The 23837-nt window shown below is 47.6% G+C and overlaps 1 protein-coding gene across 5 annotated transcripts in view; it reads left to right on the top strand.

Annotated features, from left to right (window-relative positions):
* The window catches only part of ABCA1 (ATP binding cassette subfamily A member 1), a 140221-nt gene that overhangs the window by 96073 nt on the left and 20311 nt on the right, over nt 1-23837 (top strand). For all 5 annotated transcript variants that reach the window (XM_082645345.1, XM_082645342.1, XM_082645344.1 and 2 more), the window contains 19 exons: nt 750-954; nt 2288-2401; nt 3615-3786; nt 4833-4964; nt 5845-5987; nt 6214-6351; nt 7218-7438; nt 8665-8737; nt 9689-9891; nt 10989-11037; nt 11230-11343; nt 12861-13009; nt 14693-14817; nt 16080-16178; nt 18674-18863; nt 19863-19957; nt 21199-21231; nt 22618-22723; nt 23570-23644. In XM_082645345.1, coding sequence (XP_082501471.1) covers nt 750-954; nt 2288-2401; nt 3615-3786; nt 4833-4964; nt 5845-5987; nt 6214-6351; nt 7218-7438; nt 8665-8737; nt 9689-9891; nt 10989-11037; nt 11230-11343; nt 12861-13009; nt 14693-14817; nt 16080-16178; nt 18674-18863; nt 19863-19957; nt 21199-21231; nt 22618-22723; nt 23570-23644 — 2436 coding nt within the window. The remainder of the gene's footprint in view (nt 1-749; nt 955-2287; nt 2402-3614; nt 3787-4832; nt 4965-5844; nt 5988-6213; nt 6352-7217; nt 7439-8664; nt 8738-9688; nt 9892-10988; nt 11038-11229; nt 11344-12860; nt 13010-14692; nt 14818-16079; nt 16179-18673; nt 18864-19862; nt 19958-21198; nt 21232-22617; nt 22724-23569; nt 23645-23837) is intronic.

The following is a 23837-nucleotide window of genomic DNA, read 5'->3' as shown; positions in this document are numbered from 1 at the left end:
GTGGCACTGGGGAATGCCTTTAGACAATAGAGGCCAGCTCTACCTTTTGTCTCCCAGCTCTGTTGGCCATGTTAAGCTCGCCACAAAGTCACAGCCACAGATAGAACTGAAAGCTCTTGAGATCAGGGATGGCTCCTTCTGGACTCTTGTCTCCCTTGTGTCCAGTATGGGGTTTCACTTGAGTAATATTTTCTGAATTTCAAGACTGAGGAGCAGGTGCTCCATCTCCCTGCAAATCCCGGACTTCACTCCCCTCCCTTGTACAGAGGAGGAGAGGCCTTTGAGGGTGTGCAAGTCCTTATAAGACTGAGTTGTCCTGAGTTTTTTGCAGGATGCTCCAGGTGCCTCTGTCTGGACCTGTTAGACATCAGCAGCCCCAGACAGGCTCCTATGACACTGAGCCATCACTGGCCGAGCAGGGAGCTTGAGAGGACCGTGTGTGTGTGTAAAAGGTACAGGATTGCTGAGCCCTTGAGGCATCTTTGGAAGCATAGAATTCTAAAAGTTTTACATTCCATCATACATGCATTTCTGAAATGTGTGAGCATAATGAGTGCTTATAAATAGAATCACTTCATGTGCTGCCAGGGAGCCCACTCCCCTAAAGGGACTCTGTAGATAAATATTTCCATATCTTGCAATTGATCCATTTGGCAAATTCACCTTTCTCCAGGTGACGTTTACATTAGCAGTGGTAGGAAAATGAGAAACAAGGAGATGGATGAGTGACTTCTGCATCTTTCTCACAGAGCCTGCTGTCTCCTGTGGCTTTTGGGTTTGGCTGTGAGTACTTTGCCCTTTTTGAGGAGCAGGGCATTGGGGTGCAATGGGACAACCTTTTTGAGAGCCCCGTGGAGGAAGATGGCTTCAACCTCACCACCTCGGTCTCCATGATGCTCTTTGACACCTTCCTCTACGGGGTGATGACGTGGTACACCGAGGCTGTGTTTCCAGGTACCCTGAGCTTCCACACTGCTTTAGACATCAGCCAGGGAAATGAAATTTCTAGCTGTAGTGCTTTCCTTCCTTTGTGCTGGAATTTCTGCAGGGCCTGGGTCTCCTTGGAAAGTGGTTAGGGCTTTAGACCTATGGCAAACACATAGTCTCCAAGGAGAAGCAGCTGATGTTAAATGTACAGTTCTTAGTACTGACATAGCTCGTTTCTTTTTTTTTTTCTTTTGCGGTACGCGGGCCTCTCACTGTTGTGGCCTCTCCCGTTGCGGAGCACAGGCTCCAGACGCGCAGGCTCAGCGGCCATGGCTCACGGGCCCAGCCGCTCCGCGGCATGTGGGATCCTCCCGGACCAGGGCACGAACCCGTGTCCCCTGCATCAGCAGGCGGACTCTCAACCACTGTGCCACCAGGGAAGCCCTAGCTCTTGTTTCTTGAGCACTGTGTGCCAGGCACTGTGCAAAGTGTTTTATATACTTTGGTTCATTTAATCCTCAGAAGACTACTCTGAGGGAGTTACTGTTCTAGCCAGTTTTTGCAAATGAGAGAACTATGACCCAAAGAAGTTAAATAACTTGCCTGTGGCCACAAAGCTGGTAAGAGTAGGTGCTTGGAGGTGAACCCAGGTGGGTCACACTGGGTCGGCCAGCCCAGGAGAGTCCTCCCAATGCTGACCCAGGTCTCTAATTCTGTATCCCCTGAATTACACCAGCAAAGGTTCTGTTTCCTGAGTACAGCTTGTGAATAATAAGATACACTGGCTCTCAGCCCTTGCCTGTGCTTTAATCGAATTATTATTCATAAAAATTCATTTTTGTACTTCCCTTAATAAATCTCCTTGACCAAGACCTGCCTTAGATACATTTTCATAGAAGATCAAATTCTGAGAGAGTGAGGTTTAACTCTTTCTGGTTTCACCTACTGATTTTTCTCTAAGGCAGTGTATGTGAAATGTTTTTTACGTACCCTACCTGAACTTCCCACATTGGATATGCAACTTTGTATCATACAGATCTGGGTTCAAATTCTGGGTCCTCCACTTTACTGGCTGAGTGATCTTGAGTAGGCTACTTATCCCTCTGTTTCTTCATCTCTAAAGTGGGGATGATACCTGCCTCGTGGGGTTGCTGGAAAGATTCAGAGAAGTGCAAGATGTTTGTCATACACAGGAGATCTCAGCAAATGTTAGTGCCTCTCCTCCCCCACCTCCAGTCCATTTTGTCCTGTCTCCAAAGGCTGTGTCAAGGAGAGAGTCAAGGAGGCTATGTCTGGCTGGGACACCTCGGGGATGCTGGGGCATTGCTGAGCTTTGCTTACACCTGTGCTTTGCTTTCAGGCCAATATGGAATCCCCAGGCCCTGGTATTTCCCTTGTACTAAGTCCTACTGGTTTGGCGAGGAAAGCAATGAGAAGAGCCAGCCTGGTTTCAGCCAAATGGGAACATCAGAAAGTAAGTTCTGCTGACCCGCCCTCCCCTTAACTGCAGTGCTGCTGCCCCTGCTGGCTGTGGGGGGCAAGGGGTGGCTCTCGGCCTGAAGAGCCTAAAACCACCTTAGGGGTGGAGAAATCCCCTGGAGTGACCCTTTCCAAATCCTCCCATGCATTTGTGTCCAGTGCTGTTGACTTACCGGGGAGTCACTATCTGGGTTTCTAAGGGGCATTTCCTTTGTTCTCTTGGCTTCTAAATAAAGTGGCTCTTGATCTCTGCCTTCACCTCCGCCCACCCCATCCCCCCAAACACATATACACATACTTTTCATACTATCCTGACAGCTAGAAAGAAGAGGTAAAGACAGCCGTGGTTATGGAGCCATAACCTTTCTGCCTGCCTTGTCCTGATGACAGACTCACGAGCCTGTGCAGGCTGACACCAAGTGGCTGCCACAGAGCTCGTTCTGTGCTTCTTAATGTTCTCACCCTGCATTACCCAGAGCGCACATCCTCTCCTGGCTTCTGACTGTAGGTAGTGATGCTCACAGTTCAGCAAAGGCTCTGCCTTCTGGGCTTGTTTGCTCAAGTTCTTGGAGGGGAACTCTTTTTTTTTTTTTTTTTTTTTTGTGGTATGCGGGCCTCTCACTGTTGTGGCCTCTCCCGCTGCAGAGCACAGGCTCCGGACGCGCAGGCTCAGCGGCCATGGCTTACGGGCCCAGCCGCTCCGCGGCATGTGGGATCTTCCCAGACCGGGGCACGAACCCGTGTCCCCTGCATTGGCAGGAGGACTCTCAACCACTGCGCCACCAGGGAAGCCCTGACGAGGGGAACTCTTTGTGTTCGGTATAGCTTCCTAAGTCGTTCATAAGTCGCTCCCCTGCTGATCTCTTCTGTGCCCTTCCCCCAGTTGCCAGTGGTGAAGTATGATGTTCCTTAGCATAGCTCACGAGTTTCCTTACCACCCGCCCTTGCCCGCTGTGCCAGCTGCTTCTCCTGCTGTTCCTTCTCTTCTTCCCCAGCCTCCTCTCTGCACCTTTATCACTGTATTCCCATCACCAACACTAGTGCCCAGATAGGCCCTAGATAAATATTTGTTGCCTGTCTGCCTGAGAAACCAGAAATAGCTGTGGAGAGGTGACACTTGTAAAAGTGCAAGCACCGCCCCCTGCGTCTTGACACTCCACTCGTCAGTGTCTTCTGTGGGCTCATTTCCATCCTGTGTCTTCTCACAGTCTGCATGGAGGAGGAACCCACCCACCTGAAGCTGGGCGTGTCCATTCAGAACCTGATGAAGGTTTACCGAGATGGCATGAAGGTGGCAGTTGATGGCCTGGCCTTGAATTTCTATGAGGGCCAGATCACCTCCTTCCTGGGCCACAATGGAGCTGGGAAGACCACCACCATGTAAGAAGAGGGTGTGGCTTTCTCAGAATCAGCCACAGGAAGCTTCTGTCCTACAGTTAGAAATTCATACCTAAGAACATTGCCTTGGTTACCGGGCCGAGGGCAGAGCATATGAGGAATTGATGAATGTAAAAATATTATCTAATCACGAGAGTGCTTTCCAAATGCTGGTTTTTCTCTAGATATTATTTCTTCAGGTTAAAATAGGCTGGGGGCCTTTAGATGACCTTTCCCCTTCGGTTCTCAGAATTCTGCAGTGTTTTTGGAACCTGAGACTGTGACAAGTCTGAGAAAGGGTCTCCTTTGGAGTTGGTTTGGTCAGAACTGTGAGGCAAGAATGTGGAAAGAAAGCTTGGCTCTACTGGTGGGGGGAAGTGATTTCCAGGAACTCTGTCTCTAAGCAGATGTGAGCAACAGCTGGGCAGCTGGTTGGCTGTATGATTGCCTTCTCTGGGGCCTATAAGGACCTTATAATGGACAGCTTCAGAAGGGAGCACAGGCTATAAACACACCAGAGTTACCTCAGTGGCTTTCAGTGAGGTCCATCAGCCATTGCAGAGGGCATTTTGGTGGGGGAGGAGGTAATCTCTTCCTCCTGTTTTTCTTTTATATATTTTTAACACACAAAATCAATATATTATGAACATTGCAGAAACTCTTTAAAAGGTGCACAAAAATCCTAACTGCCAAACACACAAATTACTTTTATCTTTGAATCATTTGTTCTGCTTTGTCCCTTTTACTTGGACATGATTTTAAGCATAAAAAGTATATATGCTTTAAAGTGTACTTCCCATTGTAAATTGGAATCTTCATTTAAAAAATGCTTGTGCTGAAACTGCCTTTTCCAACACATAGGCCCACTCCTAGCTGTTCACTGAAGCAGAGACTCCTTCGCTGTGTCGGGGTCTGCTGGAGTCCATTAGGAAGGAAAGGGGCTGGAGGGTTGCTGCCTCTGCCGTCTGCCCGGACGCTGCAGCCTGGAGTGGAGCTTCAGGGCAGGAGGGCCAATGCTGACTCCTGTACCTTAACGTTTTTGTCCTTAGGTCGATCCTGACCGGGTTGTTCCCTCCCACCTCGGGCACTGCCTACATCCTGGGGAAAGACATTCGCTCCGAGATGAGCACCATCCGGCAGAACCTGGGGGTCTGTCCCCAGCATAACGTGCTGTTTGACATGTGAGTACCAGCACACCCTCTTTGGAGGTGTGTCATGAGTCACGGGTAGAGTGAGGCTTCAGCCTTTTACCACCTTTGGGGGTAGCAGGCCTCACCTTCCTGGATGTGTTGAGACCAGGTCGTCCTTTGACGTTGGAAAAGTAAGAGAATTGTGGGGTGGGGGATGTTATATCAGTCCAGCTGGTGGATGGAGGCCTGGGAAACGGTGCTCTCCGTTCCTGTCCTTCTGGAGTAAGGACATCCTCTCTCCCCGCACACCCTCCCTGAGACCACCACAGCTCTCACCTGGCAGTACCTCAGGGCCCTTGATACATGGGTCCCATGTTTCCTGCTCAGAACTTTTGCCCCCGTTCAGCCTGCCCATCACCAAGCAGGGAGCTGCCATGGTGAGCAGAGAGAGAGATGAGCTCTGTGACCTTGGGCGAGGGCATCCCCCTTCTGGGCCCCAGTTTCCTCTCATCTACAGTGAGCAGCCCGGGCTTGTGTCCTCCACAGGGGCCCCCCCTTCTCTCAGGGCTGAAGTCCTTCGAGGTTCAGGAGGGCTGCTCCAGGCTAAGGCCGAGGCAGCTTCTTGGTTGGTGGGGCCTTGGGGAGGGCGCCCTTTGAGGACCTGCCACTGCCTGATGCGCGGGGGCCAGGCCAGCGGGGAATCGGGTGGACGTGACCTGTCGCCTTGCTGCTTTGGCTTCTCAAGTAGCTCATGTGACTGCTCACTGCTGTTCTACCTTGAATCCTTCCTGGAGATTATTTTTCAGAAATTGATAAAGTTAGAAAAAAAAAAAGCGGAGAAAGAAAAATGTGCCTGTCGTGTTCTGGGGGAGGAGGCACTGTGTTCTGTGTGTCCTGGGGGCCTGGAGCCGACCTGCCCCTCTGTCCCCAGGCTGACTGTTGAAGAGCACATCTGGTTTTACGCCCGCCTGAAAGGGCTCTCGGAGAAGCATGTGAAAGCAGACATGGAGCAGATGGCCCTGGATGTTGGTTTGCCGCCAAGCAAACTGAAAAGCAAAACAAGTCAGCTGTCAGGTGAGACCCAGAGCTGCCTTCCTCCTCCAGTGCACCCCCCCGCCCCCGACTACACACACACAAGAAATACAGCTACTGCCGTGTCCCCGGCTTCCCGGGGGAGTGGGAGGGTGGGTCAGAAATGTGTTCCGGGCTTGTCCCCAGGTGGGCACCTCCATCCCTCTTTTGCCACCTCTGCTGTCACTCACTGGGGCTGGCCCTGGATCCTGTCTCCTCTCTCCCATAGGTGGAATGCAGAGAAAGCTGTCTGTGGCCTTGGCCTTTGTTGGGGGATCCAAGGTTGTCATTCTGGATGAGCCCACAGCTGGCGTGGACCCGTACTCCCGCAGGGGAATATGGGAGCTGCTGCTGAAATATCGACATGGTAACTGATGTGTATTTACTCTGCCTTCTGGGCTGGGAGGGGGAGGGAGGGATGAAAGGAGGGAGAGAGGGAGGGAGGGCCTCTGGAAGAGTATCTCGTGGCTGTTCCTGCTAGAGCAACAGAATTGCTTTCCAGGAAAACGTGGAGCTGAGCTCTGAGCTCCGCCCTGGTGTGCAAGTGGGAGGCCTGGTTTCCAAGACCCTTCAAGTTTACACTTCATTCTCTAGGGGCCTGCAAGGAGAAGAGAAATGGGGATAAAGGGCATCCTCTGTGGGCCCCCAGGGCTCCCTCCAGCCTAGAACTCTCACACGTATAGTATAATTATGGTCTCCTATAGGCTGAGATTCCCAAGAGCTGAGGCTGTGTTGTCCTTCATCTCTGGCCCCACGTGGTGCACTAAACTTGTGTGCTGACAGAGTGGATGAATACATGAATGCATGGGAGAGGTGCAGTCAGCTTAGAGGGGTAGAAGGTACGCAAGGTGGTACAGTACGAGGGGCACGGGTTTGAAGTCAGCTCAAGCTGGCTCGAGACCTTGGAAAAGTCATTTAACTTGCCTCAGCTTCTTTATCTATAATGGTGGGAGTGCCCACCTTACGGAGGATAAAGTTAAATGAGAATGCGCCTAGACCACGTAGCACACTGCTGGCATGTAGCAAGTTCCCAAATAAACATTCCCGTCCTTCATTCTGTGAGGGTGCAGCAGCCGTCCTCACAGCACTGCCGTCCTGGGGCTCATGAGCACACAGGCCTCGGGGTCTTTATCCCAGGCTTTCCCCTGCTCGTATTTCTGTAGTTCTGGCCACTGCAATGAGCGAGGACAGCAGGCCTCACCTGTGCCTCGTCCCTGTGTTTGTTCCCGGCAGGCCGCACCATTATTCTCTCCACACACCACATGGATGAAGCGGACATCCTGGGGGACAGGATTGCCATCATTTCCCATGGGAAGCTGTGCTGCGTGGGCTCCTCCCTGTTCCTGAAGAACCAGCTGGGGACAGGTTACTACCTGACCCTGGTCAAGAAGGACGTGGAGTCCTCCCTCAGCTCGTGCAGAAATAGCAGTAGCACTGTGTCGTACCTGAAAAAGGTGAGTTGCAGCCTCATTGCTGGGCTGGTGCCGGGTCCGGGGAGTCGGGACTCATTGGCTGTGAGTGGCTTGTCCACATCTGCCCCATTCTGCCACCTTGACGCCACCATCTCCCTGCTCTGTGTCCCTTTGGAGTCACGTCGTACCTCCTACGTGGAAATCTCTGGAGACTTCTGTTCCCATCGTGCTAGCTCTGTTGAATCCCATTTCCTTTTTCCTATGGAGACACAGTGAGTGATGGAGAAGGCCCTTAGAGGACTTAATTTTTTTGAAGAAGAAAGACTTACCAAGAGTTAAGAGTCTTAGCTGAAGAATGCCCTGCTGTGCCTGCTCACTACCTTTAAATCTTATTGACCTTAACTTTTAAACTACAAAACAGCAAATGTATATTGAGCACCGATTTCATGCCAGACACTCAATCTGGCAGACTCTGGCCATAAAAGAAAATCATGATAATAGTTGCAGCATTGTTGTCATTTGCAAACTTTTTTATTTTTATCTATCACCTCAAAGTACAGAGCAACCCTGGGAAGAAGGTATTGCAATTATTATACCAGATGAGAGAAGTGAGGCTTGTAGGGATTTAGTTTATTCAAGGTCACCCAGCAAGTGAATAACAGAAGTGGTACCAGAGCCCAATAACCAGGTACATTTTCCCCCGTACTGCAGTACAAGGCTGAGATTTATTTGTGTGTTCAAACACTGGCACCCAAAACACTTACATCCCAACCTTGACCTCCTGTCCACTTATTTACCTTTTAACTAGTGTCTTGTGAGTCAAAGTGCAGTCTGAGACGAACAGCATCAGGATCACTTGGGAGCTCATTAGAAATGCAGAAACCTGGGCCCAACACAGACTTACTAAATCAGAATCTGCATTTTAACAAGGTCCTCTGGTGAGGAAACACAAATTAAAGCTTGAGAAGCACCGAGCTAGATAACCAGGCAGGTAAATCCCATGCCCAAGACGGTCGAGGAGGGCCTGGTTACGGCACTCACTGGCAGGCCACAGCTCTTTTGAGAGCTCTGCTTCCCGTGCACACAGCCCATGTGTCAGATCAGACAGTGGCCTCAGAAGCCAAGGCAGCCCAGTTGCATGCCTCCCAGAAGAAGCTCTTTGCTCCGGTTCTCACACGATAGAGCTTCTCGGAAGCCCCCAGGTGAAGGTGGTGGAGCTGCACCTTGCTCGGTCCCTGACCCATTCTTACCTCCTTCTTTGCCATCAGGAGGACAGTGTTTCTCAGAGCAGTTCTGATGCTGGCCTGGGCAGCGACCATGAAAGTGACACGCTGACCATCGGTAAGGACTCTGGGGTTTCTTATTCAGGTGGTGCCTGAGCTTCCCCCAGCTGGGCAGAGTGGAGGCAGAGGAGGAGAGGTGCAGAGGCTGGTGGCGCTGACTCAAGGTTTGCTGCTGGGCTGGGGCTGGGCGGCTGCGGGAGAGGGTGCAGCTTGGTGGCGGATCAGCCTAACGCTTGCCGGGGAGCCTGGGGCTTGGTCTGGGAGCTGACAGGGCAGTGTCCCAGAGCGCTGAGATGATAGGGGGTTGGGGGATCCCTTAGGGGAGTGGGTCTGGCCGCACACTGGACACTGGAGACAAGGGGTGAGGAGCTGAGTAGCCAAGCTGATGGTGGAGGGATTGGGGTTCAGTACCTAGGGAGGGTGAGTGCCCAGGAGAGGAGCAGCCCGCTGGATTTCCCTCAGGAGATGTGTATAGGAGGCCAGTGTCACCAATAACACATGGAACAGAAGCCTTTACCCTGGCCATGTCTTCCCCATCCTAACAGCTGGCTGTTCCCAGGAAGGCTCTGGCTCTCCTTCCATGCCCTGTTTGATTAACCCTCTACTGAGGTAAATAGAAGGAGCCTCCTTTAAAAGGTTAGAGAAAGGTGAAGACTCGTTTACAGTTCCTTTAGTCAAACTTTCCATTGAAGAATCCTAACACTTAGGCAATAGCCACCAAGCTTCCAACCTCAGAAGGCCAGCCAGCCAGCCGGCTACCCACCACGCACTGAGGACCTACACTGTGCCCGGCTTTGGTGATACAAAGGTGAAGAAGACCCCACCCCCGCTCCCAGGAACTCTCAGGCCAGAGATGAACACGTGGAATGACTTCAGTGTCTGGGCCATGTGTGTTGTGTGGGCAAGCGGGCTCCTAAGGAGTAGGCAAGGGAGAAGGTGGAGAGTGGCCGGCCCCTAATGGGGGGGCCTCGGAGTTGGCTGAGCCGCGTCTGTTCTTTGGTCCCTACAGATGTCTCCGCAATCTCCAACCTCATCAGGAAGCATGTGGCCGAGGCCCGGCTGGTGGAAGACATTGGGCATGAGCTGACCTACGTGCTGCCCTATGAAGCCGCCAAAGAGGGAGCCTTTGTGGAACTCTTCCATGAGATTGATGACCGGCTCTCAGACCTGGGCATCTCCAGTTACGGAATCTCAGAGACTACCCTGGAAGAAGTAAGTTCGGTGGCTGGCTGTCAGAATAGAGCAGGGCCAACGATCCCAGCGCCAGACAGGCAGCCTGCGTGCTCACTGGGAATAGGATCACCATGGACCTAGGCACTGAGTGCTTAGGTTGTTGGCATCTGGGTTATGTTGGTTCCAGTTAGCCCTTTAAGGTTGTAGTGGGAGATGTAGGAAAGAAGTATTAGGATTGCTCCCTGGTATGACTGTGTCATGACCATGCATCGGAAATGGCCAACATTTATGGAAAATCTACTTGTGCCATGTGCTAACCTTGGTGTGTTTTGTTTTTTTCAATCATTGTAACTTCATTTAATCCTCATAACAAGATGAGAAAGTTGACATTCAGGGACGCCAAGCAAGGATTCAGAATCAGGGGTTTGGGCTTCAAAGCTCATACTCTATTACTGTGTAAGCAGTGCCTCTCTTTAGAGAGACCTCAGGGGCTGGAAGGGGTATAAAATTGTCTGGCCCAGTAGTCTCCAGGTTTGATTGTGCAACAGAATCATCTGAGAATATTATTGACAATAAAAATTCCAAGGCTCAGCTCCAGGGTCTTTGAATCAGAATTTCTGGAGGTAAGGCCTTGATGTCTATGCTTTTATTGCATGCTTCCTGGGCAGCGTCTGGACAGATCAGAGTTTGGGAATCATTGGTCTAGTTCAGATTGTTTTCTGATGTTGGAATCCCTGCCATAGCATTTCTAGTGATGGGAACCCCTCCTCTCTTGATCATCCTGTCTCGGATAACCTACCACAGTGCTAGCCTACTCAAGGATTTGGGGCCATAGACTTGGAAGAAGCCACTTGGCTCATTCCCTGTAGGTTCAGAACAAATTCCTCCTTCCGCAGTGTCCTCATGTCATAGCTTTAATTTGAATGATTGTCTGGATTGATAGCTCTCACCACTGGGGAAATGTTCTCTGGTAAAAACGGCTTCTCTCCCAAGTGACTCTGACAAAGTGTTAGCAATAAATGAGTCTTCTACGTTTTGTCTTTAGGGGCTAGCGTACCATTCAGTCATGTAATCATCATGGCAGTTGCTCTCACAATGTGGTGCTTATGACACTCTCACTCACTCTTATTTTTCAGATATTTCTCAAAGTGGCTGAAGAGAGTGGGGTGGATGCTGAGACCTCAGGTAACCCTCCAGGGGGGCTGCACATTCTCTGGGCTCTGCCCCCTGTAGGCTGTCTTAGCTCACCAGGCTTGTGCCTTTCCCTTCAAATTGTTTTATGACATTCTTACTTTTAGTGTATAGATTTGTTACAGATTCAGAGTTTGTTTTGTTACAAATAAAATGAAACATAGGATTCCTTCCTTTTGCCTTCAGATGGCACCCTACCGGCAAGACGAAACAGACGGGTCTTCGGGGACAAGCAGAGCTGTCTTCGCCCATTTACTGAAGATGATGCTGTTGATCCAAATGATTCCGACATAGATCCAGGTCCGTTTGGGCAAGATCTTCATTCCGTTGCTAGAAAGTGAATTTCTCTCTTATATTCTTCTCCGGTGTTATCTTTCGAGGTCCTTGAACCAGGATGATAGATGCCTACAGGGTCCAAAGGGAAGAGAGAGAATGGGAAAAGCCACTTTCCCCTTTTCAGGGTTGTGCATACAGTCAAACCTGAAAGAGCCTGTCCTCACCACTTCCTTCACTGCATTGAGATCACTCTCTCAAGATACACACACATCGGGCTTCCCTGGTGGCACAGTGGTTGAGAGTCTGCCTGCCAATGCAGGGGACATGTGTTCGTGCCCCGGTCTGGGAGGATTCCACGTGCCGCGGAGCGGCTGGGCCCATGAGCCATGGCTGCTGGGCCTGTGCATCCGGAGCCTGTGCTCTGCAACGGGAGAGGCCACAACAGTGAGAGGCCTGCGCACCGGAAAAAAAAAAAAAAAAGATACACACACGTCAAAAGATGGCCCCTCAATCCTCTGAATCCATTTCTTATCTTTTCTTGTATTCATTAGGTGTTTAATTGTTGAATAAATGTTCTCTGAATGGACGGAAGATTTTGAAAGAGCGAGGTGAATTTGCTTTTAGAGTTAATTGGACCCTTAGACTTAGCTATTTTGGATGAGTGTGTCCCTGTCTATTTGACTGGGATGGAGAAGGGGGAGGCAGAAAATGAAGCAAATATTGGTAAGATGTCAAGCCACCGCAGTTAGAAATGGTTTGTTTAAGACAAGGATTTCTATAAAAATTTTTCGGAACAGAAACCTTCCTGACTCTCCCATCCCTGTGCCACGTGAGTGTGTGACTCTCATGTTCTCCCTAACTTCATACATCGTTAGTGCTTAGATCACTGGAATGTGTCCACCTTTTACCAAAAATACAATAAATGGGAGACAAATTGCTATTGTGTGTTCACAAGTATGTCAGCCTACTTACATGGCCTGTTTTGTAGAATGTTCTGTAAGAAATTGAGGATGACTTGTTTCATCTGAATGGCTTGATGTAGCACCATTATGTGTGAACATCTCTATCCAGCTGTCTCAAGGCACCTTCATTTTTCTGTGCTCCTCAGATAAGAACCCAAAGGCAGGGACTGCTGCTGTCATACGTTTGGGGTCATCACTTTTCCTTGGATGTGAATTTGTCACCAAGGCCCTTTACTCCTTTACTTTTACCTTCAAACGCAAGCCTCCAAGGTGGTTGCTGAAGATGCTGGAGGGAGGAGCGTGGGATGTCAAAAATGCCTGATATAGGGCCTCCCTGGTGGCGCAGTGGTTGAGAGTCCGCCTGCCGATGCAGGGGATACGGGTTCGTGCCCTGGTCTGGGAGGATCCCATATGCCGTGGAGCGGCTGGGCCCGTGAGCCATGGCCGCTGGGCCTGCGCATCCGGAGCCTGTGCTCCTCAACGGGAGAGGCCACAACAGTGAGAGGCCCGCATACCGCAAAAAGAAAAAAAAAAAAATGCCTGATATAATAGGTGACCTTCAGTGTTGGCTTTCTGCAGAATCCAGAGAAACAGACCTGCTCAGCGGGATGGACGGCAAAGGCTCCTACCAGGTGAAGGGCTGGAAACTCACACAGCAGCAGTTTGGGGCCCTTTTGTGGAAGAGGCTGCTGATTGCCAGACGGAGTCGGAAGGGATTCTTTGCTCAGGTGAGAAGTGCTGTTCCAGGCCAAGGACTCAGGCTTCCTTGATGGGCTGCAGGCTCCCTGACCAGTGAAGACAGGGTAGCATCATTGTTATAAGATGGACACTGGAGCCAGATTATCTGTATTTCAATCCCAGTTCTGCTTCTTGCACTCACGTATCTGTTGCAGGTTACTTTTCGGAGCCTCAGTGTCCTTATCTGTAAAATGGGAATAATAATAGTACCTATGATATAATTGTTATGAAGATTAAAACGAGTAAGTGCTTAGAATGGACCTCACATTAGTAATTACCTTGTGTGTTAGTTTTATCGTAAAGGAGAGTATAACAAGGACAAAGTTTAGAAAAACTGGCTGGGCAAATTAAACTTTCATAACCTCAGAGATGATATGCCCAGATGCACTCAACATATGAACTTATTGGAAACTTGATTTTTCTCTAAGCTGATGTTTATCTGAAAACTGATAGAAAAGATAACCAGAGGTCAGACAAAAAAAAAAAAATGATAAACAGAGAAGACTCATTACACTCTTGCCTGCATGTCAGTGTTTGCACGCTAACTTGCTGGGTTAGGAGGGATGAAATTATTCCACTCTATAAAATCAAGAAGTATAAAGAAGTTACAGAGATTCTTCTCTACAGACTATGTGAGTAATGCACAGAATATGAGTTTGGAGCGTATAGGCTTAGGTTTGAATTCTGGTTCTGCTACTTATTGTCTCTTTGGCCTTGGGCAAGTTACTTGGTCTCCCTGTGCCCCAGTTACCTTGTTCATTGATTGGTGATAATGATATTACTACTTAGGGTTGTACTGATAATTAAATGAGATAATGCTCATACAGTTTTTTCCCATGGAATTAATCACCTAGTGATTAATTTTCTGCATTGAAATGCGAGAACATTAGAACCAGGGGCATCATTTGGATCTTTTTTTTTTTTAAACGGATAAATTACTCAGGAATAAATGGAAGGAGCTTAGAGTTTGCTTATAAAGTATGTACAAGTCATTGTTTTCAGAGAAGGTACAGGTGTAAAGTTTAAGGTGGTTTAGTAAGGATTTAGATTAATCATGCTTTTTGAGGCCATCGGGGGAAGAAATAGCTGCTGTTCCCTTTCCATGGAGACAGTGCTGTAGAGTGGTTTTATCAAAGTATGGGATCTGAATGGGTCACCTAGTCTGTCTGCAGGTTACAAATGAGAAGACTGAAGCCATAGGGGATGTGACTTCGCATGGATACACTTGTAGTAGAGACAGAACAAAACTGCAGGTCTTCTGGCTTCTGGTCCAGGCTTCGGCTCTCAGCTTTCGTCTGAGCTGAGCTGGGCTCATGGCCAGTGTGGTCTTTCTCAGGTTTTCAGGGAGAAGAGGGACCTGGTGTTCTAAGTCACCCTGACATGTGACCACTGTTTACTCTGAAGTTCTCAGCTCGGTGCCCCTGTCAGGGGGCCACAGCCTCTGGCCTTTTGTTGCCAGCTTCCAGAAATGCCCCGGAGGGAAGAGGTTTAGATTTCAGTCTCCATTGCTTCCAGCCTGCCAAGAATGCCTTGGTGGAGCTGCGCCCTGTGCACACTAGAGTGATGGCTGGTCTGAGAGGCTGGCTGGACTCACAGGGCCTTGCCCTGTGGCCTTCTTTCTAACCCTTGTCCTTCGCCTGCAATTTCTCTTCCCTCCTACCCCCTGGTTATAGATTGTCCTGCCGGCTGTGTTTGTCTGCATTGCCCTGGTGTTCAGCTTGATCGTGCCACCCTTTGGCAAGTACCCCAGCCTGGAACTTCAGCCCTGGATGTACAACGAACAGTACACATTTGTCAGGTATGCGTTTGCCTTCTGCGCCCAAGGTGGGAGGAGACCTCAGGCCGACCAGGTTTACTGTGCTGAGGGCCAAGGGGAGGGGGACTCGAGAGTTACACAGGGGCATGGATTTATCAGCTGTGGCTACAGCCCTCACACAAACTCATGTTAGATGCAACGGACCGCGGTGAACAAAACCTGAACTAACAGGCCAGTCCTCTTACCGCATTTAAACTCCATTCCTCTTTATACGCTGTTGTGAGGAACATATGTGTTGTATGTAAGTAATCTGCCCTTGCAAAAAAATCTATGATTGAGCTATAATATATTTGGATTTTCATAGCTATGTCTTTATTCTGTAGTTGAACACATGGCTTCCATACACTCAGAGCGTCGCACCTCCAGGTTCTTGTTTTCTGCATGATGCAATTCGTGTATTTATTATTTAGTCTTTTAGCTTATAGATAATAGCTAGCTAGTGTTTGTTTTTTTAGACCAAAATACCAGCTACTCTGTAACAATCCAGCGCTTCAAACAAAAGGACAAAGAAATTTCTGCATCACGTTATGCAGGAGTTTTCCTCAGTCTCATAGTATTTGCAGATCTTTCGATCGGGGAAGTGTGTCAGTGATGTCAAAGGGAAGCTTTAAAGAAAAAAAAATATATATATGTGAACATGTGAATCAATCTCTTTTTGTCTAATCCCATGCTTCCTTCCTATTTAGTGCAGGTTTACTTTCTTCTTTCCTTTCCAAGCTGCTGACCTTGTATTGCCCGGGGCTGTGGAACACATGGGCTTGTTTTGTGTTTGTAACCTGTACCCATCATTGTTTGTGTATTCCAGTTATCCGTGCAAACATTCAGCCCATAAAATCAGCCTGCCCTTTCCTAGAAAATCCCTGTTGTCTATGCCTAATGGATAATTGTGAAAGTACTTTTGAAATACTGATCTTTAATGAATTCATGTACTTCACATTAAAATATATACGTAAATGTGTGTATATATGTGGGTGGGTGTGTACACATGCGTGTGCACATCTCTATACATATAACTTATTTACACGAGCTCCACTTTGGAGTGCTGTATGTTACCTTGATAACAAATATATGGCCAGAGGCTGAGTTCCTTGTGGGTGGGTTCTGTGTTTTATTCATTTGTGTTTCAAGAGTTTGGCACACAGGAAGTACTTAATAAAGTGTTTAATTAAAAAAAAATCACCTTCCTCCTCCCGATTCATGGTTTTAATGAGCTGCTGAGCTGGCTGCCTCTCATGTACCTACAGTAATGATGCTCCTGAGGACGTGAGCACCCAGGAACTCTTGAGCGCTCTCACCGGAAAGCCTGGCTTTGGGACCCGGTGTATGGAAGGAAACCCAATCCCGTGAGTGCCACTTGAGCTGTGAGCCCCTCCGCGGCTGGCTTCTTGTGCCTGTCACTTGGTTTGATCTCTACACTGCTTTTATCATTTGTATGCCACATGATGACTACCATCATTTGCCCTTTGAAACATTTTTTATTTTAAAAAAGTTAATATAGTGATTTAATCAGACCATCTAGGAACAAACATAACAGACTAGGAGAGTCGTCTAGCACCTTGCCAGGCAAATGACTATAGACATTTGTTTACTGCTTTAGAAATGAATATTTAATTTAAATAGTACTTTATACTGATCTCTTTTCTCCAGCTCCTATACCTAAGTGCAGAGACAGGCTCCCATTATGTATAATTTGCAGTTTTGTTTATCAGCTTCTTCGCTCTAAAAGCCTGAAAAGATGGCATCGTTTTTATAAAAATGGACATTTTCTCCTTTCAGAGTTGCATATTTTTATCATATTCTCCTTCAAAGTCCTTTAAAAAAAAGTAGGCAGTGTATAAATAAATTCAGTGAAATACCCATAGGACTCTAAGTTTATATGGGAGGAAGGCATGGCCAGAGATCTTTGTGAGTAAAGACAATGAAGAGAGGTGATGAGCTTCCGAGAGAACCCAGTGATGGTAGAGACAGGTTCAAGCTTCCAGGCTCAGGTAGGTTGTTAACCACAGACTGAGGAATTATGGAGAGAGTGGGAAGGTGTGGAAAGATTGGAGAAGTCCTAACTTGAATTCCAGGTTTTAAAGGGAAGATAGTGAGCCTGCAGAAGACAGACCAGTGAGCATACCACCTGTGTGTGCAAGGTTTTAGAACAGATTGCTAAATGGATAGCCATTATGTACTTGTTAGCTCTTATCAGTTGAGTACTTACTGAACATTTGTTAGCATTTAATACTTGCTAAGTGATAAATCCTGACAGTATCAGTTCCTGAAAAACAAGGTGACCAAGGTGGAGGCGGTCAGAGATTTCACAGGACTTTTGATGAGATTCCACTTGGAAGTTCTCTGTAGGCTAGAGAGGAGAGTGAGATGAGGTAATAACACAGGTAGGTGGATTCATCACATGGCAGCTCAACAGTATGGACTCATAGATGGATGCCAGCCGAGGAAGGATCTGTAGGAGCCGGGTCTGCATTGAGAGGTGCAGGCCTGACATCACAGGCTCGCGGCCTGGGGGCAGAGCGCCCACTGACGTGTACTGGGGCCCGTCTGATGTAAGGGCCCCACCGTGGAGACTTTTAGGTTTTTCAGAAAGTAGTGAAACTGATCTCAGCCAGTGATCTTGTGAAGGTTTTAGAGCGTGAGCTTCAGGACGGCACCATCTTAGTCTGACTTTTCCATTTAGTCCAGGTGCTTTAAAGAGAGAACTAGCGGGCAATCCACGAAACTGTTCATTTGATAGAAGAATCGTCTAAAGACTGTGGCTCTGCTTCAAATTGTAGAGTTTTGAAAGGAAAGGGATGTTAGAAATGCCTTGTTGAAATGGAAGGGATGTTAGAAATGCCTTGTTGAAATGTGACTTATTGAGACAAGTCATTTCATACTTTTGTTTCACTAGTGGAGAAAATAGGCCCTGAGAGGGCAAGTGACTTACTGATGGTATCACAGTAATTCAGAGCTCAAGTCAGACGTAAAGGCCTATCTTTAGTTACCTGAGATGCTTGCAAACAACCTAGCTCTTCATGGGCCAACAACTGTCACCCCTATTCATTCCCCCAAATTCTCTACTCATTTTGAAACGTAAAGTGAATCCTGACACTCTCCACCAGGTTTCAGCATATTGAGCATAAAATGCAGACTCCTTCCAAGCCTGTGTCCTGTGGCTCCTGCCTCCCTCTCCTCCTCATCTCCCATCACTCTCCCTCGTAGCTCATCACATTCCAGCCCCACTGCCTTCCTGTTGTTCCTTAAACGTAGAACACTCGGGACCTTTTCACCTGTGCTCGGTTGCTTCTGTTTGTAATATTTTCCCCCTGAATCCCTACCTAGCTTGTTCTCTCCCAACATTTAGGTTTTGGCTGAAGTATACTCCCTCTTCACATGGTCCTTTCTCACCAGTCACTCTGCCTTTATTTTGCTTCACTTTTGGCTATCTAAGATCATATGGTTTAATTGTTTGTTATCAAACTCTTTCCTGGGAATACAAACTCCATGAAGGCAGAGACTTTGTCTTCTCACCCCAAATTCTCAAATATGCAGGACAGTATCTGGCACATAGTAGATGCTCAGTGAATGTTTGTTGAGTGAACACATGGGTGAGTGATTGAATGCTGGTGATTGGATTGACTTGAGTTCAGTATATGAGTGTTTAGGCCCTCTTTGTGTTCCATCATCCTTCACTGTAAATGAGTTTGTAGCTTACAAGTCTGTGGGGCGGATCAGATAACCAAGTGATGAGGTGGTAGATGCATGTTTGCCGTTGTTATTAATTGGTCCTGTGCTCTGAGGCAACAGGAGAGGCCAGGCCCTCTTGGGTGATCCTACCTTTAACGTCCCTTTGCAGAGACATGCCCTGCTCGGTGGGGGAGGAGGAGTGGACCACCACCCCAGTCCCCCAGACCATCACGGACGTCTTCAGAAATGGGAACTGGACGATGGAGAACCCCTCCCCCACCTGCCAGTGCAGCAGCGACAAAATCAAGAAGATGCTGCCCGTGTGTCCCCTGGGGGCTGGGGGACTGCCTCCTCCACAAGTGAGTCACTTTCAGGGTGTGACCGTTCAGGTGAGGTGCAGGGTGGGCTTGGAGAGAAGGAATGGGTGACCTGCCATGTCAGGAGGGTCTCTTTCAGTCTTGATTCTTGTCATAGGGAAAAGCATGGGAGTTTTGAGAGGAGGGGGCTTGGAGCACATTGTTCCTGTATCTGAGGGAGCTTAGCCTGCTTCTCTCTTTTGAAGTCAGCCTAGTTTCCTTACTGGTTCGAGGTACAACCAGAATACAACACTCTGGATCAATGAGTGGAAGGCACGCTGTGGACTCTCTGGTGTCACAGGACAGACTGACAAGCCCAGCTTCATCTCTGCCTCTGCCACAGATGAGCTGGTGACCTTGGACAGGTCACGCTGAGTCCCTGGGCCTGTTTCCTCACTGCTGAATTAGGGAGGCTCATCCATAAAACTTCTGTGGGTCTTACAACTCTGACATCCTCTGAAACTCTGAGTGTGGGAAACAGTTCTGAGCCATTTTTTCTGAGAATGATTTCAGGAAGAGGCTTGCTTTTGATGTCTCTCTGCTGCCTTATCAGCATCCAGGTTGCAGGGTGAGGAGAAGGAATTTCAAATGGTGTTGAAAACTTAAAGCAGTCCTTCCTGCTTACGTTTCTTTAAAATAAGAGCTCATCTCTTCATCAGTATAACTCCAATGAACAAAAGAATTCACTAGGCATAGTCAATGGTGCTGCTCCCTAAAAACCTTCTGTAACCATAAAGAATGATACTTCACGGTCCAACGCTTAGTTGTTCAGAATAATTTGCTGGGGCTCTCCTTGGCTTGCCATAAGTGAATGGCCCTGCTGAGAGCAGAATGGACCAGACCTTGGTGGCTGGCTGATGGCAGAGCCTGGACCCTGTGGGCAGAGTCTGGTCACACTGTGGTACATGTTTGAGGGACATGTGTCATTGTTGTCCTTGATTTGTTTTCTATTCCAATTCTGGTCCATAAAGACACATGCACTTGGTTTTTCTGTGATAACAGAGAAAACAGAACACTGCGGACATCCTTCAGAACCTGACGGGAAGAAACATTTCGGATTATCTGGTGAAGACATATGTGCAGATCATAGCCAAAAGGTCATTATTTACTAAACTTGGCGCCTGCTTAATCATTACTGATCAGAGAAAGTAAAAGCCAAAAAAAAAAAATAGTAGATTGAATAGTGGGGGAGAACATCACATTTTGACCTGATACTGTCTTTTGGAAGTTTAGGATATTCTTTCAAACTAGAAAAGATGATGGGAAGTATTATGAACATTCAGCTTCAAGACTGAGGTTGCGTGGTTCCAGGATGAAAATAAATCTGGATTCAAATTCTAATTCTGCTGCTTATTAGCGTTTCTGACCACGGGCAGCCAGTTATCCCATTAAAGCCTTAGGTTGTATAAAATGTGATAATAATGTTGCTCTTATTAGTTTGTCATGAGGATTAAATGAAACGATACATGTGAAGTACCTCTCATGGATGGAATGAATAATACTACATGGCATTATAAAGAGAGCCCTGGCCCAACTTAACGGCCTGTCTTGGCTGTGAGCCTTGGAAGAGCCATATAACTTCCTGGGGCCTGGGATGGGAATCATTCCTTTGTCCAGCATATCCGTGCCACAAATGCTACCTGCACACGCCCTCTTGGTTATCAGATTGACTGTCACTGTATTACAGTACTTGTGTTCATGTAACCCTTATTTTACATAATAGTGGCCCTATTGACCTTCAAAGAAATTAACAGGAGACATAGGAAAAAACATAGTATATGTAGGGGTCGGTATTATCCATGGTTTCAGGCATCTGCTGGGGGTCTTGGAATGTATCCCCTCCAGATAAAGGGGGACTGCTGTATTTAGTTGATGCTCAGAAAATGTTTGTTCTAGATTCCTTCCTATCAGCTTGGTTAGTTGGGCCCCTACGTTAGGAGTTCTAGTGACTTTTAATGACAAGGGTATGCTTGAATGACAGTTACTGTGAGTTTCCAAGAAAGAGGCATAACCTCTCCATATGTCATCCATAATTGACCTATTATTTTGAATTTTAAAAAGTTTCTAGTTTGATCACCTCTGTTGGTTTTTGAGCTGTTTTTAATATAAGGCATGACCTTCATATAAATCATAAGGTTTTAATATGGGGAGAAGGAAAGACATGCTGATTAGGACTTCTTTCCATTGGCAAGACCCTACAGCACCAGCCCGACCGCAGGGTTATTTCTGTCCCTTTGTTGTATCCTCAAGTAGATATTTACTCCTTTTGCATCATCAGGCATAGGATCAGTGTTTCTTTGGACTGATTTCTGGTTTCTTTGTCTTTGGCCTTCTGCAGCTTAAAGAACAAGATTTGGGTGAATGAGTTTAGGTAAGTTGACTCGCTGTGCCTTCTTTTCATTTTCCTTGACTCCTAAAGTTCAGGAGGATGAATTTGATGCAGTTTTCTTGGATCCCGGGAAGTTGTTAGTTTAGGGATTGTTTTGCCATTAGCATTTCTGCTCAGTGCCCAGCTGCCAATTCAGAGGGCTTTGGAATATTTGGCACACTGGTGTCCTTGAAGAGATTTAGAAGTTCCTTGTGGGTCTCTAGGGACTTGACAGGAAGCACGATGTTTTGAGGGAAAACCTATGCTAGTTAAACTTACCAAATCAAATTCCTAGGAGTCCTAGTGACTCAAGGACAATTTTTCAGGTCATTGGAATAACCAAGGAGGTCTTAGATGAAATAAGAGGCATCAAAACCATCTATGTTCATTGTATTTCAACTCATTTATCCCTCTGAGGTTTTTTTTTTTTTTTTTTTTTGCGGTACGCGGGCTTTTCACTGTTGTGGCCTCTCCCATTGCGGAGCACAGGCTCCGGACGCGCAGGCTCAGCGGCCATGGCTCACAGGCCCAGCCGCTCCGCGCGGCATGTGGGATCTTCCCAGACCGGGGCACGAACCCGTGTCCCCTGCATCGGCAGGCGGACTCTCAACCACTGCGCCACCAGGGAAACCCCTTCTGAGTTTTTTAAAAATAACAATGTTTCTATTAGAAAATAAAACCAGAGTTCCATCAGGATAGCAAGAATCATTCTCTCCTCTGCTGCAGTCAGGCTGTCTCCGACCCACCCTCCACCTCCACGCCTGCCCGTATCCCTCTAAGTTTTGAAGGAGCAGATGGGACTGGGGAAGAAAAGAAGGAAGGATCCTTGAAGTCCATCAGTTCTCATGAGAAATGAGATACCTTACATGGTTGCCTCAAAACTTGGCTCTTTGTCCCTGCCTCCCATCTTCCTTCTTTGCCTTTTCTCCAAGAGCCAGGACTTACTGAGTAACTGAGCAGGGCGGATGCAGGACTTTTCGTGGTTCTCCTGCTATGGAAGAGCCACGGCCTGTCTCTAAACCCTTTTAGGCCTCTCTGGTCAGTGTCTTCACTGCTCATTCTGACTTCATATCTGCTTGCTTCGAGACCCAAGTTCAGGCCTGAGCCACCAGGGGTGAGAGGAGCATCTGTGAGATGAATGAACATTCTTTCCTCAACATCTCAGATGTCTCACTCTATGTATAATCAGACCCAGGTCCCTCCCTCTTGGGCAGGAGACAGAAGAGTTAAGAGATTACCAGAATCCATTAGAGGAGGCCAAGGTGAAACTTTCTCTGAGCCTTACTCGGGTCCTACTTTGAACAGGCATTACATACTTAGGTGGTGTCTGCTGCTGAATGTTATTGGACCCCACACCACCTGTGTTTTAATATCAGGCTGTTCTTTTAGGTACGGTGGATTTTCCCTGGGTGCCAGTAATTATCAGTCACTTCCTCCGAGTGAAGAAGTTAATGATGCCATCAAGCAAATGAAGAAACACTTGAAGGTGGCCAAGGTACAGTATCCATCCCAAGACATGTCAGACAGAAAATGAGTTGCTAGTACATGGGAGTAGTTGGCAGGTAGATGATCACCTGGCAGCTTATTGTTTAAGACTTTCAAATACAAAGCCATCACTGGGCACTTAGTGATCTTGGGCCAGCCAAGACTGATCTACTCAGTATGTTATTTACTATCTGAAAGTGCAGATGAAAAACAAATGCAGAGATTTTAAATCTCTCAATAACTTAAGCATAGCCAGTGGATAAATAAACTGGGCATCAAACATACTTCTCTGAAACAATCTCTGGTTAAACAGGAAATGAATCATTTTCTTTAAGCTGGCAGCTAGTTTTAGTACCTAATAAGCATTCACTTCATTTATCTGTATCTCAAGTTCCTCATTTCTAAGTTTGAATTGCTGGGGGTCAGATGATATGGCCTCTAGGGTCACAGACAGCAGGGATTGTCTTAGAGTCTGAATCTCTGCCCTTGAGGCACAGACCCCATGTCTGATGCATCTGCATATTGAGTGTAGTTCTGGGTCTTAGGAGGATGTCAAGGGAGCACCGTGAAGAATCCTCACCACCAGTTACAGCCAGACATCTACATCTTGGGACTTGGAGTCACAGGGTTTCCCTCTAGTTCTTTTAAGACCTGTGGCTCATGGCAACAACGCTGCTTTAGACTTCTGGTCCCTTGTTTCTCAGGAGCCAGTTATTCAGTGGCTTCAAGGTTCATTTCAATGAACAATGCAGTGGCAGTGTTGCCCTTCACAAGGTCCCATTGTCCACAGACTCCAGACTTCCTGTTGCCCTCCCCTGTGAACCATCCCGCTGAGGCAGCTTTCTATCATTCACAGGACAGTTCTGCAGATCGATTTCTCAGCAGCTTGGGAAGGTTCATGACAGGACTGGACACGAAAAATAATGTCAAGGTAAAGCCCTTTGTTCCAATAGCTTTTTTTTTTTTTTTGCCGCTCCTTGGCGCTTGAGGGATCTTAGTTACCCAACCAGGGATTGACCCCAGTCCCAGGGCAGTGATAGCACCGAGTCCTAACCACTGGACCAGGGAATTCCCTCCAATAGCTTTTTTTTTTTTTTTTTTTTTTTTTTTTTTGCGGTACGTGG

This window comes from Mesoplodon mirus, assembly GCF_964341445.2.
Source record: "Mesoplodon mirus genome assembly, chromosome: 1".
Lineage (NCBI taxonomy): Eukaryota > Metazoa > Chordata > Mammalia > Artiodactyla > Ziphiidae > Mesoplodon > Mesoplodon mirus.
Note: the sequence above shows the minus strand (reverse complement) of the source record. Positions and strands in the feature narration are given on the sequence as shown.